Raw genomic sequence first — 17,501 nt, 5'->3', positions numbered from 1 at the left:
CAGGCTTTTCTTTTCTTTTCTTTTTAACCAAAAAAAAAAAAAAAAGAGTTGAAAAAAGGAAAGCTAATAGAAAAAAGCTTGAAAACTTTGAGTTTTAATGATAAGGAAAAAATAAAGGGTAAAATAAATAGTACTAGAATTAATTTTTTAATGTAAAAATATAATTTTTCGTTAAAGTAAACAGTACCGAGTTAAAGTTCCCTTAAAAAAAGATTTGATAAAGACGTTGACCTTCAAAGCATTTTACTCCGCCCTTGAAATCCCTACGACTTCGCGCTTCAATTAAATCTCTCTCTCTCTCTCTCTCTCTCTCTCTCTCTCTCTGACTTCTTTGAGAAGTTAAACCACATTGGCTTCCTTGCAACGCAATTCGATTAGGGTTTGGCCTGAAAATGTCGACCCGGAATCGCCGTCAACCGCCATTGTCATCCTCGTTGTCGGAGACAAAGAAGCCCTCGATTTCGCATCATCCGAACAAGAAGCCCATGGCGGCCAAGACCCAAGTGCCCAAGAAGCGAACTGCTCTCGCTGACGTCACGAACCAGAGGAATAGGTGTCAAAGCGTTCCACCGACTCTAGCTTCGTCGAAGCCCATGGTTCGTCTACTCTTCGTCCTCGTTACGTTGATTAATTAATATATTAATTATTATTTGATTCTGTTTCTTGAAATGTTGAATTTCTTGTTTACTCAGAATTAGAAATAAAGTCTTCGACCAAAAAAATAAAAAATAAAAAGAAAATGTTGAAATTACCTGAACCTTGAATATTGCTTTCTACGTAACCCAAATGTTGAATTATTTTTTGTTCTTTGATAAATTATTTGAAGTGGTTTTGAGTTTCTACAGGAAATTGGGGCGATTTGATTGGTTTAGTAAAATGGGTTCGTTGATTTCTTAAAAAAAAACAGTATCTAGTTCAAGATGCTTAATCTTCATTTTAATGTATATTTAATCAATTTTGATAGCATAAATCACATAAATTAGGTCAAGGTAATTCTTCTAGGAATGTTCGAAATGCAGATTAGAGATTAATGTATAATTTTAATTCATTCATATATGCATAAATTTGGTATGCCATTCAGCAGCTGGTTAAATAATTAAATACCTATCTTTGTCTACTTTCGACACAAAATGTTTGTAGAGTGATTACATCAAATTGCCCTTCAATTTATGGATATAGCAAAGTTTTGTGATATTTCAATTTGTGTTAACATGGAGAAGTCAATGCTTTTTGACCTTACTACCGGGTATATAGGTGTATTGACAATAATTTTTTGATAAAGAGATTGACTGTGTTGTATACTTGAAGGTGCCATGTACAAATACAATTGCTAAGACGATTGCCAATAAGACGACTGCTAAGATGACAAAGGAAGTGTCATCTTGCACGAATAATACTGGCTTGTCAGGGAATGTATTTCAAGCATCATTGAGTGCAAAATCAAACATCCTGGTTCCTTTCAGTGATACATCATTCTCAGGAACTGATCTGGCTATCGAAGTAATTCGAACTGATCCTTCTCCAAGCAGCAGTGGTACTGTAAATCATGCATTCAGAAGCAGGGATGCATCTCCAAGCAGATCAGTTAGTGCTTCCGTGTCTTTGGATGAGAGCATGTCTACATGTGATTCGTTAAAGAGTCCAGAATTTGAATATATTGACAATGAGGATGTTTCAGATGTTAAATGGATCGAGAAGAAAACAACTAAGAGCCTATTCATTTCGAACTCTCCAGGAAAAGAAGGTTTCTTCTTTTAAACGTTGTTTTCTTCTTCTTCTCTCTCTCTGCTATTTGTTTTAGTTGAGGATCCTCCCTCATTTAATTTGTTAAAAGAGAAATGGTATACATCATGATCGGTGTGGTTGTTAGCATGATACATTACTTAACCTTTTTTTATCAAGAAAATTATTTTCTGCCCTCTAAAATATATCATTTTTGAATCTTGATTTCAGCCAACATCTGGAAGAAAGATATATTTTTCGATATGGAGGCAACAGATAAAGTCGTTGCTATGGATGACAATTTTATGGATCCACAGTTTTGTGCAACCATTGCTCCTGACATATACAAGCACTTGCGTGAAGCTGAGGTTTGACACTGCTTTCCGAACTAGTATGAATGATCCTGTATATAAAAATTGCTTATAATTTTGTGAGCTTCCTGTATATTACTGTAACCACTTTCTATACATTTACTTACCTTCTTATGAAGTTTTTCTTTGAATCTGCTAATATTTGTTGGGTCGTTTAGAAATGACATGCTTACTACATGCTATTCTTAGTGGGTTGCAGTTGGACAAGGGTCTCATAAACATGTTAACACAATTTGATTTCTGTAGTTGCAGCAGCATAGTTTTCATTCTGTCAGTTTTACTACTTCTGGATTGTAAGCACAACCAGTTTAAACAAGCATGATGTTGTAAATTACTTTAACGAAGCTAACATCTTAAGAGGTAAATTGGTTTTTGGTTGTAAAAATTAGAGCATGTCCTTAGTAACAGCTATTTGGAAGCCAACGTGATTAACTGACTGTTAAAGTGGGATATGAAATGCTTGTATGCAATAGGTTACTTTTATGGAATTGCATTAAATTGTACATGCATGACTTTTTTTTCTTTTTAGGTAAAGTATAAAAAATAGTAGTTGGCTTACATCCTAACAAATCATTTAACATGCTACTGGAATAGTTGATCTTGAGTTCTAGTCAGTGCAGTTGCAACCTCTCTATAAAATGTTTAATTTCCACCTTTGGTCTCTGTATCGGTGGAAAGAGGCTCACATGGGAGATCAGAACCCCACTCTTGAGATCTTTCAGAAAATAGACATCATATTATTTGCTTCCTAACAAATTAAGATTCTAGTTATTATTGTAAACCGACAAACTTTATCAATATCTTATAAACTAGTTGTCAATTATTCCGATACATGGTCATTTTGTTTGTCATTTTTTTTGGTGGATTCTAACTGTTAAATAATGTTAAATCTCACTATAAGATTTGTCTATGCTACTTTAAGAAATTATGTCTACAGAATGTCAAAAGGAAAAAAATTGACATAATCGGAAAATTGTATGGATGGATGAAATGAGTATTCACTTGGACAAGAATTTCATGATCTAGGACATAGTCCTGTATTTTGGTAACCTATTTTCTTGTAGTATTATTGCATTAAAATCCAATTAGTGAATTAGCTAACTTCTTTAATTTGAACCCCATCTCCAAATTGGATATTAGTCTGCACATTTTATGTAGAAATTTGTCTGTAGAATAAGTTCTTGCAACAATCTTATCAAATTATTTATAACTTCCCCTTTCTTGCATCCACTTGTGTAATGCGATTGGTTCGATTTCTTGGGTTTCAGGAAAATAGAAGGCCCTCCATGGACTTTATGGAAACAATCCAGAAAGACATTAATGCCGGCATGCGTGCTATTCTGATTGATTGGCTAGTAGAGGTAAACCCACTGTCTGGATTTGTTTAATGTGAAACAACCATTGCATATCTTGAACAGTGAGTTTTCCTTGCATTATAAAAAAAAAATCTCGTCTGTCAATATCATGAATTTCTGTCTGATTGATGGTGATCATGACTTATAGGTTGCTGAAGAGTTCAGGCTTGTACCAGAAACACTATTTCTGACTATCAACTATGTAGACCGTTATCTTTCTGGCAATGTGATGAATAGGAAACAATTGCAGTTGCTGGGTGTTGCCTGCATGATGATTGCAGCGTAAGATTTTCATTTACTTCATATTGTCTTTGGGCATGCGGATGTGTTTGACTCTATAAATATATAAAAGTATATGAATGATGCATTATAACTTAATGATGACAATCTGTCCAGTAAATACGAGGAGATTGTTGCTCCCGAGGTGGAACAGTTCTGTTACATCACGGACAACACATACACCAAAGAGGAGGTTGGGATTTTATTTTTGCTAATCTTAGATGGAGTGATAGGTGCTTGTTTGAGTTGGCTTTTTACTCTAAATAATACTGATCAATTACCGGGATGCAGGTTTTGCAAATGGAATCCTCTGTCCTGAATCACTTGAAGTTTGAAATGACAGCTCCAACTGCCTTGTGCTTTTTGAGGTGATGTGTAGCTTTGTTACTTTCACTCAAACGAGAGAGTTTGCTTCTTTTTATTTTTCTTTTTCCCTATGGATATTGATTTCTGGATCATAAATTTTTCAGGCGATTTTGTTTTGCTGCTCAAAAGACCAGTGAGGTATTTGTCTTCGACTTGCGTTTTTTTGTTTAATTTCCTTCAATCATAAGATGTCCGAACATGCTTTAGGTTATGAAGTTTGTTACAAATCGTTATTCATTGACCATTGAAGTTGTTTTCTCATCTGAATTTGACTTGAACGCAGGATAATTGAATGTTTTGTCTGCTGATGTCTTTTGATGTCATTGTGTTTTATATACCTAGTTTTACTAAATTTTAGTACTACTGAGACTTTTTGTCTTATGGTGCTGATAAAATCCTGATAATGTGTATTGTTGAATGTGCAACTTTTCCTAGGTTCCATCAGAGCATTTCTGGTGCTTGACCTCCTACATCACAGAGTTGTCTCTTCTAGAATATAGCATGCTTTGTTATGCCCCATCTCTAATAGCTGCTTCTGCTGCCTTCTTGGCAAAGTATATTCTTTCCCCTGTGAAAAAACCTTGGGTATGCTGTTACGTATGAGAGTATTTGAAAAAAATTATTTTCTATTCTTGCTGCAACATTTTTAACTGTCGTGTCTTGTACACTTATTTTATGTTCCAGAATTCTACGTTGAGACACTACACACTTTACCAAGCCTCTGATTTGTTTGATTGTGTCAAAGTGCTGCATCAACTGTGTTGTAATGGCTGTGGTTCAAACTTACCTGCAATTAGGGAGAAGTACTGTCAACATAAGGTATGACGAGAACCTCTCTCTCCTTTTTCAACTCTCCTAGTGAAGTCGCAATAAGAAGTTTAGAACATGTTGCACTGCCCCTTGTGATTGCTTCTCTGTCTTCTTTCAAATTAGATTTCCTTTGATGATCACGTTTCTACAAACATGCAATGACGAGATAAGCGAGAAATAAAAAACCAAAGTGTATTATTTAAACTGAATATCTATATATTAGTAGAAAACGATTTTAAGTAGGGATACCTTATAATTGAGAACCACATTACTTTCATGAAATTGTAATATCTTAGAATTTTAGAAACAATTATGGCATTTTAGTGAATTTGAGAATCAATTTGGCATGTTCAAATATTTTGATCCAATCTGAGACATTTCTATCTGTTTCAGTACAAGTTTGTGGCGAAGAAGTACTGTCCCCCATCAATACCTCCAGAGTTCTTCCAGGATTTAAGCAACTAGAAGCTCACATGAGTGCTCCAATGCTCTATAATTTCCACGCCGGTGCCAACTGTAGAATTTTGTACAAATGTAGTTCTTGTTTGATACTTTGTTCTACTTCAAAGATCAAATTAGGGAGGAAATCCATTCATTTTTGTGTATTATGTTTTGCTTAGGAGTTAGAACGAAAAGATTGTTGGTCTGGACTGGATAAAGCATTACTACACCGATTGATTTTATCGTTGGGTTTCTTCGTCTCAGGTCGAGACATGGATGTGATGAATTTGTATGCCAAATTTGTGTGATGAATTTGTATGCCATGCTGATGTGCTTGCCTTACAGGCCGATGCTAATGGGGGCTTTATTCTCTATGAAGCTATTACATATGAAGCTCAAGTAAATTTCATCTCCAATAAGCTGGAAAATAGGGTTAGACTTACCACTTGGGCTAGCAATTTCCTTTATTTGGTAGCAAAAATTTAGGCAACAAGCCCCAATAAGCAGTGGGTCCCACAAGAAAAATAGCTACTCATTTGAGCCAAATTTTGCCACTCTTTTTATTCTTTTTTTAATTCTTTCTTTACATAATTTTGTTCAAGGGTCCTCCTCCTTTTTAATTGTATGTTTAATTCTTAAGACAAAATGATATAAGATGTTCTACTAAAAGGGCTTACTTTGATTAATTACCAAATATAAACACACTACATATTAAAATGATGGGAAAAATTTTGAAATATCATATGAACTTGTTCGTACTTTTCAATTTGTCATAAAAACTAAAATTTTAAGCAATTTGTCATACCAACTTTACAAAATTATTAATTTGTCATCTCAACCCAACTCTGTTAAGTTCTCCATCCAATATAAGTTATATGTGCCTCGCACATGACTTGTGTGTAGGGTTATTTAGGTTATTTTAGCATTTTTCACAAGTTTTTTACTTTTACTTAGTTCAACCCTTAATTTTTTTACTTTTCTTTAGCGCATGTGCATCTACAACTCCATTTATGGCACAAAACGTCAACATGTTTCTCATTTATAGAGACCGTATGAAATTATGTCTTCGTGACATGCTAAAATGCAAACTCCCACTTGTGTATCATTGCATATTTGGAATAACCAGAAGATAGTGCATTGCATGACCATTTCATTGCTATCATATAGAAAATATTGTTCCATTGCCTAAGAAACCCTACAGTTTTTTGTCGAATACAATTAATAAAAGGGAAGTAAGGTATTAGAATGACTGAAATGACCCTAAACACAAGTAATGTGCGAGGCACATGACTTATATTGGATGGAAAAATTAACGAAGTTAGGGAGAGATGACAAATTTGACACACCACGACCCAGAATGTCCACCTGAACTCTGAATTGAGCTGTGCATGCCAACACTAGGAAGGTGACGAAGCCATAAAGTGTGGAAATGTGAGTAAATTTAAAACTAAAAGTGCCTAAATGTAAGACTGCGCTTGTGAGCGGGAATGAACTCATTTTACACGTAACGTCAGAGCATAAGTAAAGTACAGTAAAGTAGAATGAGAATTATACCGTCGAAGGTAATCTCCTAAACCAAGATTTGTCAAGAATCCTCGTCGACACGAAAGCTCTGCCACTAAAACCTGGAGGGGTGAAAAAATGGATGAGTGGGCCTTAACAAAAAGCTTTATAAAACATTTTCAAAAATGTAATAATCCCTCATCGTAAAACAAGTATAGTTTCCAAATATATATATATATATATATATATATTACATATAGTATGAAAACGTTTATCTTAAACCGTAATATCACTAGAATGCAACAATTCACAATATTTAGCATATAATATGCATGACAACCGGTAATCACAATAACTCGAATGAACAAAGATATAATATCGGATGCTCATCGACATATGCTGACACACAAGTTCATGCAGAGGTATTCTAACATGAACATGACTGGGTGAAATAGTGACTTACGCTCTAGTACTACAATTACATGAAGAATGGTGCTATGCGCATCACATACGAGTCCCAATTGCCTATAGCAATCTAGGATAGGACTGGCACCTACAATGAATCCAAAGTGAGCATACGATGCGATGTGAACATACACGTGAAGCCTGGCCTTAGCCCGGATGAGTACTAACACCAGTGCAGCACACGATGGGCAAATAACGTAAATACTATCATGCAACGGTAAATCAATAATTCACATAGACATAATACTAATCAATAAAATATTAATCATGATTGTAAATAAAATCCCATAATAGTTCGTCTACCTGTGCATCTCGTAGGATTTAGTAAAATTCCGTAAATTCTGTCAATACGCTAATTCTTATAAACGTTAATATAATTTAGGCGTGCGTAGAAAATTCGTTATTAAATATATAAATGGAAAATAAATAAATATGTAATATTTAAAAGTAAAGACCCACTCACAAATCATGTCATCGGGTCGAACCCGCCTCGCGGCATCGAAGATCCTTGCAATGCGTTTCACCTAAAAACAAAACTATTCATATAAATATATAACGTACTAATGTAAATATGAAAATCTTTGTAGTCACATCCTGATGAACTTAGAATTGAAGGAAAATATTTGAAAAACTAAGTTCATTAAGCAACATATTGCATGCATTTAACAATTAAATGGCGGAAGTATAGTATGCTTGTATGCACTTTAAAACAAAACTTAAACCTTGAAATTCAAAGCTAGTAGTGGTGGTGAACCATGACTCAACTTAAATCAGAGAGATAGAGTTGAGATTTCTTTATACCTTTTTGGAGTTCCTCTTTGCATGAGCAAAGGCTAATCACCTATGAGAGGGCCTTCATTCCTCTCTTTGAGTTGAATTCCATGGCCTTCATCTTCATCTTGTAGCCTCCTTGGATTCTTGGATTTGGATGCTTGAATGATTCTCCAAAAGTCCCCAAAGTTAGAGACCTCTAAGTTTCGACACCAAGGATGAGAAGAAGGAAGATGATGAGTGATGTGGGAGGTAGAAGATGTGTTCTCCCACATGGCCGGCCCCTTAGAGAGAGAGAGAGAGCTTGTGTTCTCTCATCTCTACTAAAAAAAACCTAATGAGGTTAAGGCTATAAAGTTGCCTTTATATCTCCTTGTAAGTGTCTAGTTGTGAGTTGTGATTACCACATTTTCTATGATTTAGAGTAGCTGATTGTTTCTTGTAATTGGTGTTCTAGGCCCCTAATTTAGGGCTTGATTTGAGGAGAAGGTTGAGGTGTGTTGCTCGTTAGTCCATGGACTCCCTCAATCACTCTCAATCTCATATACATCTCATTGTAACTTGTAAAGCTTTCTCATTATGGTATATACAAAAAATTCGACATGTACGTATGGAACCATTGAGTATGAACTGATTATCAATTAAGGTCACATTTGCCTTTAGACTATTATAAGTTTATTCACATTGGTTTATCATTCAACTTCAATCAAACCTATTAATCTCATATTTGTTTTGAATCATGTTTTTTATTGTGTCGGACAATACACCATCCAAATTAAATGGATCTACAATTTGAATTTGGAGACCGTACACAAATTAAATTGTTGTGACAAAGATAGAAATCCGGTACACTGTTTCACGTCTATGACATGGCGAATTAGGTCATTTTATTTTGTAGGGTTGAAGCCTTGACGACCGTTTGAATTTGAATTTTCAAAAAGCACAAACAAACCTAAAATCGACAGCCTGTGACATACATCGCAAATAACGGACGAATCAGGCTCATCCGAATAAAACAAAAAGTCTAAGTTTCAAAACTCACATGGTCCCACCCTTGTCCGCTCCTAACGAATACCGAGCCAAACGGACGGCCCAGATCGTCTCCCAATTCAAATTATCCAATCTCCCCGCCTGAAAAGTATAATTAACTCAAATTCTCACACATCAGTCTCGCGCACACTTTCTCTGCTGAAAACCAGAGAGCCACAAAAACTCTCTCTCTCTCTCTCTCTCTCTCTCTCTCTCTCTCTCTCTCTCTCTCTCTCCAAGAAGCCCCTTTTTTTCTTGGGTCTGAGCTTCTTGGACTAAAAATTTGAATTGGGTTTGATCCGAAATGTCGAACCAGAACCGTCGTTCAGCGTTCCCCTCATCCCTGGCGAAACGGCAGGCTTTGTCATCGTCGTCTTCGGCTTCGGGGAATGGTGGGAAGGCTGTAGCAGCTGAGCCGCATTTGGGAAAGAAGCGAGCGCCTCTGAGTAACCTGACGAATAGGAACAGCGTGCCTAACAATGGTCTACGGAGCTCAGGAGGATCATTGTGCGCTTTGGTATGTGCTAATAATTGGTTTCGCTTTTTGTATTTTCGTTTTGTGATAAAATTTTAAATTTTTGTTTTTTATGCATTGACTGATGTATATCTCTCTACTTTTATCTCTGTTGTTTTCTTAAAGTTTACCAGTAATTGGATTAATAGCAAGATAAAAATGCTTAGGACTTGAAGTGATGGCTCGGTTCGTGTGTATTTCTATCTCGTTCGATCTTCTAATCGTCCTATTTTATGTGCTGGATGTGTGCTTGTAAATGATAGGAAGTAAAATTTCAGAAGATTTTACTTCCCCTTCTTAATGCTGATTGCATTGAACAAAATCCGCATACATGTAATTTGAAGTTTCACTTGGTCTTAACCGTTAATGTTTCCCGAATTTGATCAATTGATTTCATATCTTAAGGTGCCATCCACAAATAAGATTGCCAAAGTGAAAAGGGGACCTCCTGCTTGCATTGGTAACAAAGGCGTGTCAGCGAGTAACCCACCTGCACCCTTCTGTGTTAAACCAAATCTACCTGTTCTTCCAAAGGTTACATCTTGCCCGAGAAGGGATGAAGCTGCTCCAAGCAATGTCCCTAGCACTTTCGCTATACCTGGCCCGTGCAGCATGGATGTTTCTCCAAGTAAATCGGATGGCAACTCAGTTTCTATGGACGAGACAATGTCAACGTGCGATTCTTTTAAGAGTCCGGACATTGAGTACGTCGACAACAATGATGTTCCTGCAATTGATTCTATTAACCGGACGACATTCAGCAACCTCTACATTTCAGACAATGCAGAAACAACAGGTGGCATATTTTAGCTAGATTTTGCATTTCCCTTGTCCTGGCCCCTTGTATTTAAGTCCATCATTTTGAACTATAATAATCCATTTTTGCTTTGTTTCTGCTTTCAGGGATTGGCTGCAAAAGAGAAGTACTTGCGGAGTTGGAAAATGATAAAGTTGTTGATCTGGATAACAATTTCATGGATCCACAGCTTTGTGCAACATTTGCTTGCGATATTTATAAGCACTTGCGCTCATCTGAGGTTTGTGACATCTGTTCATATCTCTGACACTATAAAATACAATGTTGTTGGAACTTTTATGTTTTGCAGAAAACTTAACATACAGTTTCTTCTGGCACGTATATACGCATATAATCAAAGCTTCTTGTGTTGAGATTATTCTACATCAATACATTTTCTGGATTCGTACTTGAAGTCCACCGTCTTATTGGTTTTGATTTATCTGTGTCTGATGTATGCTCAATTACCATGAACTTTAGGTGAAGAAAAGGCCTGCTACAGATTTCATGGAGAAAACTCAGAAAGACATCAATCCCAGCATGCGCGCTATACTAATTGATTGGCTTGTGGAGGTAATTGATGTTTCTTGAAGCGTCACATATTTAGTACCTTTTACCATTGTCTTATGTCTCTATGTTTTTTGAAATGTTTACTTTCAATCCTGTGAGGCTAAATTTCTAATTCCAACTGCAGGTGGCTGAAGAATACAGGCTTGTACCCGATACATTATATCTGACTGTGAACTATGTAGATCGATATCTTTCGGGGAATCCAATGAATAGGCAACGATTACAGTTACTCGGTGTTGCCTGTATGATGATTGCATCGTAAGAATTTATGCCTCCGATTTGTAGCGTGTAATGTTATTATTTCTCTCTCTGTTCTCATGATCACCAGTTTTGAATTACTGACAAGAAAAATTATTTACATTTCAGCAAATATGAAGAGATATGTGCACCGCAGGTGGAAGAATTTTGTTACATTACTGACAACACATATTTCAAAGACGAGGTTGGTTTTCATCCTGCTTCTGCTGAACTCTGGATTTTAGAAGATTTTTCGGTGAGCTACATAAACATAAACATAAACTTTCATTGCTGCAGGTTTTGCAAATGGAATCCGATGTTTTGAATTACTTGAAGTTTGAAATGACAGCCCCAACAACTAAATGTTTCTTAAGGCGATTCTTGCGGGCTGCTCAAGGCGCCAATGAGGTACTTTTGGAGTTTTTGAATGTCCCGTTCGTCCGTTTGTTTACTTCTATGAGAAACATTGGTTCTTTTTGCTGATTTTATTTCTGTATTACTAGGTTACGTCGATGCAGTTGGAGTGCTTAGCAAACTACATTGCGGAATTATCCCTTCTCGAGTACAGCATGCTTTGTTATGCTCCATCACTTATAGCTGCTTCTGCGATTTTCCTGGCCAACTACATACTTCTTCCTTCGAAGAGACCGTGGGTATGTGTCCTGTTAATATTTTATACGAGTTTACTGATTAAACTCCAATACAACGTACACTTATCCATCCATTCTTTTCGGTTTCCATCTGTTGTTTTCGGAAACAGAATGCCACCTTGCATCATTACACGCTCTACCAGCCATCTGATTTGCGCGACTGCATCAATGCTCTTCATCGCTTGTGTTGCGATAGCCAGACTTCTAGTTTACCTGCTATCAGAGAGAAATACAGTCAGCATAAGGTATAAGCAAAATTTATCAAACGTTCTCTCTCTCTCTCTCACATGCCTACTTGTTCATGTGTAAATGACATTTATTATTGTTGATTTCTGTCACAGTACAAATACGTCGCGAAGATGCACTGCCCGCCAACAATCCCTTCAAAGTACCAAACTTAATGGCGCTGGATCGGAGACCTTTACGTTTCGACTCCAATGTTCTTGTTGGATGGGAGGCTTCTGGTGACTTAACTTGTGGTAGCAGCAGCCAGCAGAGCTAGTTTCAAGCCATGCCATGTAAATTTTTCCTTGTTTTTTACTTTATCTGGGAATCTTTGATGTTTTTTACCTTATCTGGGAATCTTTGTGCATGGTAATTGGTAATTGGTAATTGGGAGTCTTAGTTAACAAAAAGGCTCAATGTAGTTGATGAGTTTTGTGTATTTTTACTGTTGTATTGTGGTTAGTAGAAATTGATCGTCTTAACTTTCCAACATCTTCTCATCTCAGCGAATTAAAACAGAGTCGAAAAGTGATTATTTTCACAACTCATTGTCAATACCAAATTGACTCTAAATGAACCACTAGTAGTAATACCAAATTGTCAATACCAAATTTTCACAACTTATTTTCAAATTATTTTCACAACATACGTTTTTCTTTTACAATCACCGTACACATAACAAAGACGGTACGGAATATATGGATTTATTTCTTCTTTACATGGTTTAAAGTAGCCTGGTAAATCCACTACATTTTATACACAGTCGTAACAGTAGTAGTAATAAAACCACAACACATTTTCTTTCACACGATTAAGATTTAACTAAATAAGATTTATTTAAATCTCAACCGTTCACACGTGAAATAAAATGTGCAAGTGAGCAAAGCTGTTGTAATTACACACCACATTGACGCATGTTCAAGACGCCGTAGCTAGGAACCTCACTGAGCCAGTGCAAGTCCTCAAACTCACACCCAGGCCTATCGATGGGCCACTCTACGTCCGTGGGCCTAATGAAATGGGGGACCCACACCGGTGTCCCATCCTCATAAGAATTTTGTGTCAGCCTCTTAAGATCAGAGCCGTCCAATTTCACAGTAAAGATCTCCCCATAAGGCTGGTAGTGATGTGGGTTTGAGATGGGCTCAGCTGATATGGCCCTATAGTCTGAAGTGAAGACTAGGCTCTTACTATCCGGGCTGAACCACGGGTGGTTGGTCCGCCCGCCCGTCCCGCTTTGGATCACCTTCCGGAGGCCGGCTCCGTTCGGGCGAATCACGTACAATTCGAAGCTCCCGCTACCCGGGTCCTCTCGGTCCGACGCAAACGCAATCCAATTTCCGTCCGGAGACCAATTACACATTGTGTCCGTCCACGGACCTTCCGTTAACCTGTAGAGCCCGCCACTCTCGCCAACTTCAACGTCCATTATGTACAAGTTCTTATGACCTGTACGACCAGACCGGAACACGATTTGTTTCCCGTCTGGTGAGGGTGAAGGGAAAGCATTATTTTTCCCATTTGTGGTCAACTTCTTAAAGGTCGCTCGGTCAACATCATCAATGGTGATGGCAATGATATCCACCTCCGCGGTCTCAGGTGCAAACTCCAGTCCGCCACCAGTGTATAAGACGCCCTTACGGACCGGGTCCCACGAGGTTGAGAAGGCGTTTCCAGGATATACCTGGTGCCGGTTCGAACCGTCCCGGTTCACAACATACACTCCCGGGAAGTTCACGTAAGCGATGAGATCACCCCCGGGTGAAACCGAAGGAAACGAACCGTCGATTCTCAGGATTGACAGGTTCGGGATTGGGCTGTGGATGTTTTGAAGAAAAAGCTTGGACTTTTCTTGTTTGTTTCTGTTGCTTCTGCACTTGTGGTACCCGACCCGACTCGAATCGGGCGAGATGAACGGGTTGAAGTGGTGGGTATGGGGGGAGACGCGCCGAGTGAGCTCCTTGAATTCGTTCCTCACCAGGTCGAAAAGCTCCACGTGGCGAAAGCTCGAGGTGGGTCTTCTGGTCGCCAAGGCGATGAAGTCGTGGTTTCCTGGTGACGTGGCGGGTGTGAACGCGTGGAGACCCGGCGGAGTGACTCGCTGAACCACCACCGACTTGGTGGAGCTCGGACCCTCTCTGGGTAAAATTGCCCTGTAAACACTCCACCACTGATCCTCGCCTCTTCTGTGAAAGTAAATCGTCGAATCGTCGACCCAACCCGGCCAGCCACCGTGCTCGACCACCTTGACTCGCCTAGTCCCGTCCCCAGTCAAAAACACGTAGATGTCCGTACTCAGGTCCTCGACCTCGCCGGTCCAGCCTCTCGGTCCGTACGAAGCGACCGCCGTCCAGATTCCGGACGGTGACACGGCGGGACTGAAGTCAGCGACGCCGCGAGGAGTGAGCCTCCGAGTCACACCCGAGTCCAGGTGCGTCGAGTACACCGCGGCAGAACTCGTCCTTGGCACACCCGAGTCCTCGTGAGTGGAGACGTAAACCAAATAATCCCCCGTCAAAGTCGGCCTGTCCTTCATGGAAAGACGATTCTGCCCCTGCTCCAAACTTAACAAGGGGATCTGAACCCGGTCCGATACTTCAAGGGTGGACCGTCTTCCGCTGCTCGCCGTCGGGGAATTAAGATAAACGGCGTCGTAGAATATGTTGGAGAAGCCGTTTCTTTCGGTGACGTAGATGAGCTGGAGGTAGGGGTCGGAGCGCGTGGGGGATTGGATTCGGGTTTTGTTGGGGAAGTTGCCGTTGAAATTGACGGATTTGCCATCTGTGATTTGGGTTTCGGTGGTGGAGGACGGTGGGCCCCGAATCGGGAGGGTGAAGATGTCGAAGTTGTAGTCTAATCGGCCAAGCGTGGTGAAGACGATGCTCGAGCCGTCGTGGTCCGCCGCCGTACACAACCAGAGCGCCGCCAAATGGAGCAGCAAACAGATAACTGATTTGGGATTCATGTTTTGCTTGATTTATCGGGATTCGAGTGAGAGAGAGAGTGATGAGTGATGATTGAGCGTTCTTGTTGTCCAAATTACTGGAGGCGTTTTGGAGATAACGCAGGATCCGAGGGGAGAGGAGTGAAATGTGCCACGTGGGTAGCAGATGGAGTCATTTTCATAGTGGGCCCACTGTTTGTCTGTTTGTTTGGATTCATCATCGGCATAAACCCACGTAACAATTTTTCACTTGAGACTTGAAATTTTATTCAATTTGTTTGATTTTTGTTTACTTTGGTGAATGATTGTGTGATTTTTTCAAGTCTTTCTATTCTGTATTATATACAATTAACATGACAAAATTCACAATATTAAAATTGTAATATGTTAGACTGTTTGTCCATTATTGGTGTAGACAAGCTGAACAAAAAGCTTACGCTCAACTTGTTTGTAACGAGTTCCCGAAATCTATCGGTGTTTAGTTTGCATGTTTACTGAACTACGGAATTAACATTGCTGGCATCACAACTTTTGATGATTGGTTTTTGGCTTTAAGGAGTGCAGCTGGCCCTTTTTCATGGGTAATGCTAGGGAGATTAAAATTTTAAACCAAATCATGTGTTACCAATAAAAAACAAGCACGTTTATCGACCTTAACTAATAATCTAATTATCTACAACCACATCATTTAGTTTGCAAACTTGATTTGAAAAATTTGGTCTCCCTCTAATAATCAAGCTTGGGTATATACCACTACATATTCTTTCGTATGCTGGGAAATATGGAAATCAAGATGCAAATACTAGTGCGAAGGTTCTTGAGCTGTTTCGGATTTCCACCAAGCAATTTCAAGGCCTGAGGGTTATGATGTTACCTTTTCCGAACTACAACCTTTCACCACCTCTCTGGTCTCATCCCCCGCTTGGTCTGATAAAGGCTAATTTTGATGGAGCCTGGTCAAAGGAAAACCATGATTCTGGTTCGGGAGTTTTTTTACTTACCTCTAGCGGTTCTATTATTGTGGGTGCATCAAACCTTATTTGTCTTCTTCTGCTCTCCAAACTGAAGCTAAGGCAGCTCTACTTACTGTTTGTTCAGCGAACGATAACAATTTCCAGGGTGTGGACTTTGAATCAGATTCTCTAGAGCTGTTTAGCCAGACTTTAAGAAAGGAGAGTAGGCCATCTTTCCCCTGTTAATCCAAATACGGAATCTCACTCATCACTTTCATTCGATTAGCTTGTGGTGGATTCCATGTCAATCTAATTTTGCACCGGGTTGGGTTTTTGCATTGTACGAGAGGGATGCATTTTGCAGGGCTGGAATTTTTTCCCAAAACTTCCAAACCAAACAAAAAAAATTTCCGATCCCAAATCAAAAAATTCCCAAACCAATAATACCAAAATTTTCGGGATCCATACCAAACCGATTCCGAACCTTTCGGTATGGGAATCAAGATTACATATTTAACGGTTTGGAAATCCCGAACCAATCCGAAAAAAAAAATATATATATATATATTTATTTTGGTTGCATGCAAGTTGAATATTGAATTTAAATAGTTTGATAGTAGACTATATTAGACATAGAAGTATAACATGAAGTAGTATGGAACACTAATTTTACTTGGTATGAATGAACTGGTATTTCATTTGGTATGAAATTTCAAATTAATATGAGGTAAAAAAACTTAAATTTCAATTGATATGAAATTGGAGAACAAAATTTTAGGCCAAAAACCCAAATTTTAGCCCACATAAAAAAAAAAATTCAAATTTCAACCCAAAAACCCAAAAGTCTAAAACCAAAAATCCAATCCCTATCCATCCCGACATACCAAAAATATTTCAGGAATTCCGAAAATTGGGAATACCGAAATTTCAGTTTGGATTTGGTCTTCAAATTCCTATCTTGAAAATTTTCGGTTTGGAATTCGGGATCCCACTTTCGGTTTAGGATCCCATACCGAACCATCCCTAATTTAGATGTTTAGGTCATAAGACCCCCATCCTCTCTAGTTCACATTACATCTATTGGAAGTTGGAGGCTATTGGGAGTCTCATTGATACAAATCACTCATTAGTCATTGTCCTTTACAGTTTAGGGGTTTACCCAGTACAAGGCTAGGGTTTAGGGTTTAGTACGTTGTCCAACATATCTTCTTATGTTGTGTTTAACCTACAATTAAGAAACCATGTTCGTCTTGTTATTGTAAATAGATTAGGAGCAATCTAAGGAGTGATTATTGCAATGGGTTGAAGGTTTCCCTCATTCTTTCCTCCTATATAAGTCACCTTCATGAAAAATGGTTAAAATATGTAATACACACCTAAACATTTTTACATGGTATCAGAACGGGAATCCTAAATTCTTGACTCTGTTGTTATTTTAGCTATGTTTCTTTTCTCTTCATGCCAAGATGGCTGAAGAAAATTCATCTGAAGATGAAAGCT

At 38.4% G+C, this 17,501-nt stretch overlaps 3 protein-coding genes across 3 annotated transcripts; 2 read left to right on the top strand and 1 right to left on the bottom strand.

Annotated features, from left to right (window-relative positions):
- The first annotated feature begins 255 nt into the window (after positions 1-255).
- LOC103935888 (cyclin-A1-1) lies at positions 256-5,686 on the top strand. The gene is made up of 11 exons (XM_009345703.3): positions 256-596; positions 1,309-1,744; positions 1,954-2,090; positions 3,362-3,454; positions 3,597-3,730; positions 3,845-3,920; positions 4,019-4,095; positions 4,198-4,231; positions 4,529-4,678; positions 4,778-4,912; positions 5,297-5,686. The coding sequence occupies exons 1-11, from the start codon at positions 393-395 to the stop codon at positions 5,366-5,368; spliced, it is 1,548 nt and encodes a 515-aa protein (XP_009343978.1). The 5' UTR covers positions 256-392; the 3' UTR covers positions 5,369-5,686.
- Positions 5,687-9,268: 3,582 nt separating this feature from the next.
- Positions 9,269-12,508, top strand: LOC103935889 (cyclin-A1-1). The gene is made up of 10 exons (XM_009345704.2): positions 9,269-9,629; positions 10,032-10,422; positions 10,530-10,663; positions 10,903-10,995; positions 11,117-11,250; positions 11,359-11,434; positions 11,527-11,637; positions 11,733-11,882; positions 11,990-12,124; positions 12,221-12,508. The coding sequence occupies exons 1-10, from the start codon at positions 9,417-9,419 to the stop codon at positions 12,278-12,280; spliced, it is 1,497 nt and encodes a 498-aa protein (XP_009343979.1). The 5' UTR covers positions 9,269-9,416; the 3' UTR covers positions 12,281-12,508.
- Positions 12,509-12,701: 193 nt separating this feature from the next.
- LOC103935890 lies at positions 12,702-15,084 on the bottom strand. Its single transcript, XM_009345705.3, has one exon. The coding sequence runs from the start codon at positions 15,067-15,069 to the stop codon at positions 13,000-13,002; it is 2,070 nt and encodes a 689-aa protein (XP_009343980.1). The 5' UTR covers positions 15,070-15,084; the 3' UTR covers positions 12,702-12,999.
- Positions 15,085-17,501: the final 2,417 nt, after the last annotated feature.

This window comes from the organism of the source record quoted next, unplaced genomic scaffold (assembly GCF_019419815.1).
Source record: "Pyrus x bretschneideri cultivar Hongxiangsu unplaced genomic scaffold, Pyrus_bretschneideri_v1 Contig78, whole genome shotgun sequence".
NCBI lineage: Eukaryota > Viridiplantae > Streptophyta > Magnoliopsida > Rosales > Rosaceae > Pyrus > Pyrus x bretschneideri.
Note: the sequence above shows the minus strand (reverse complement) of the source record. Positions and strands in the feature narration are given on the sequence as shown.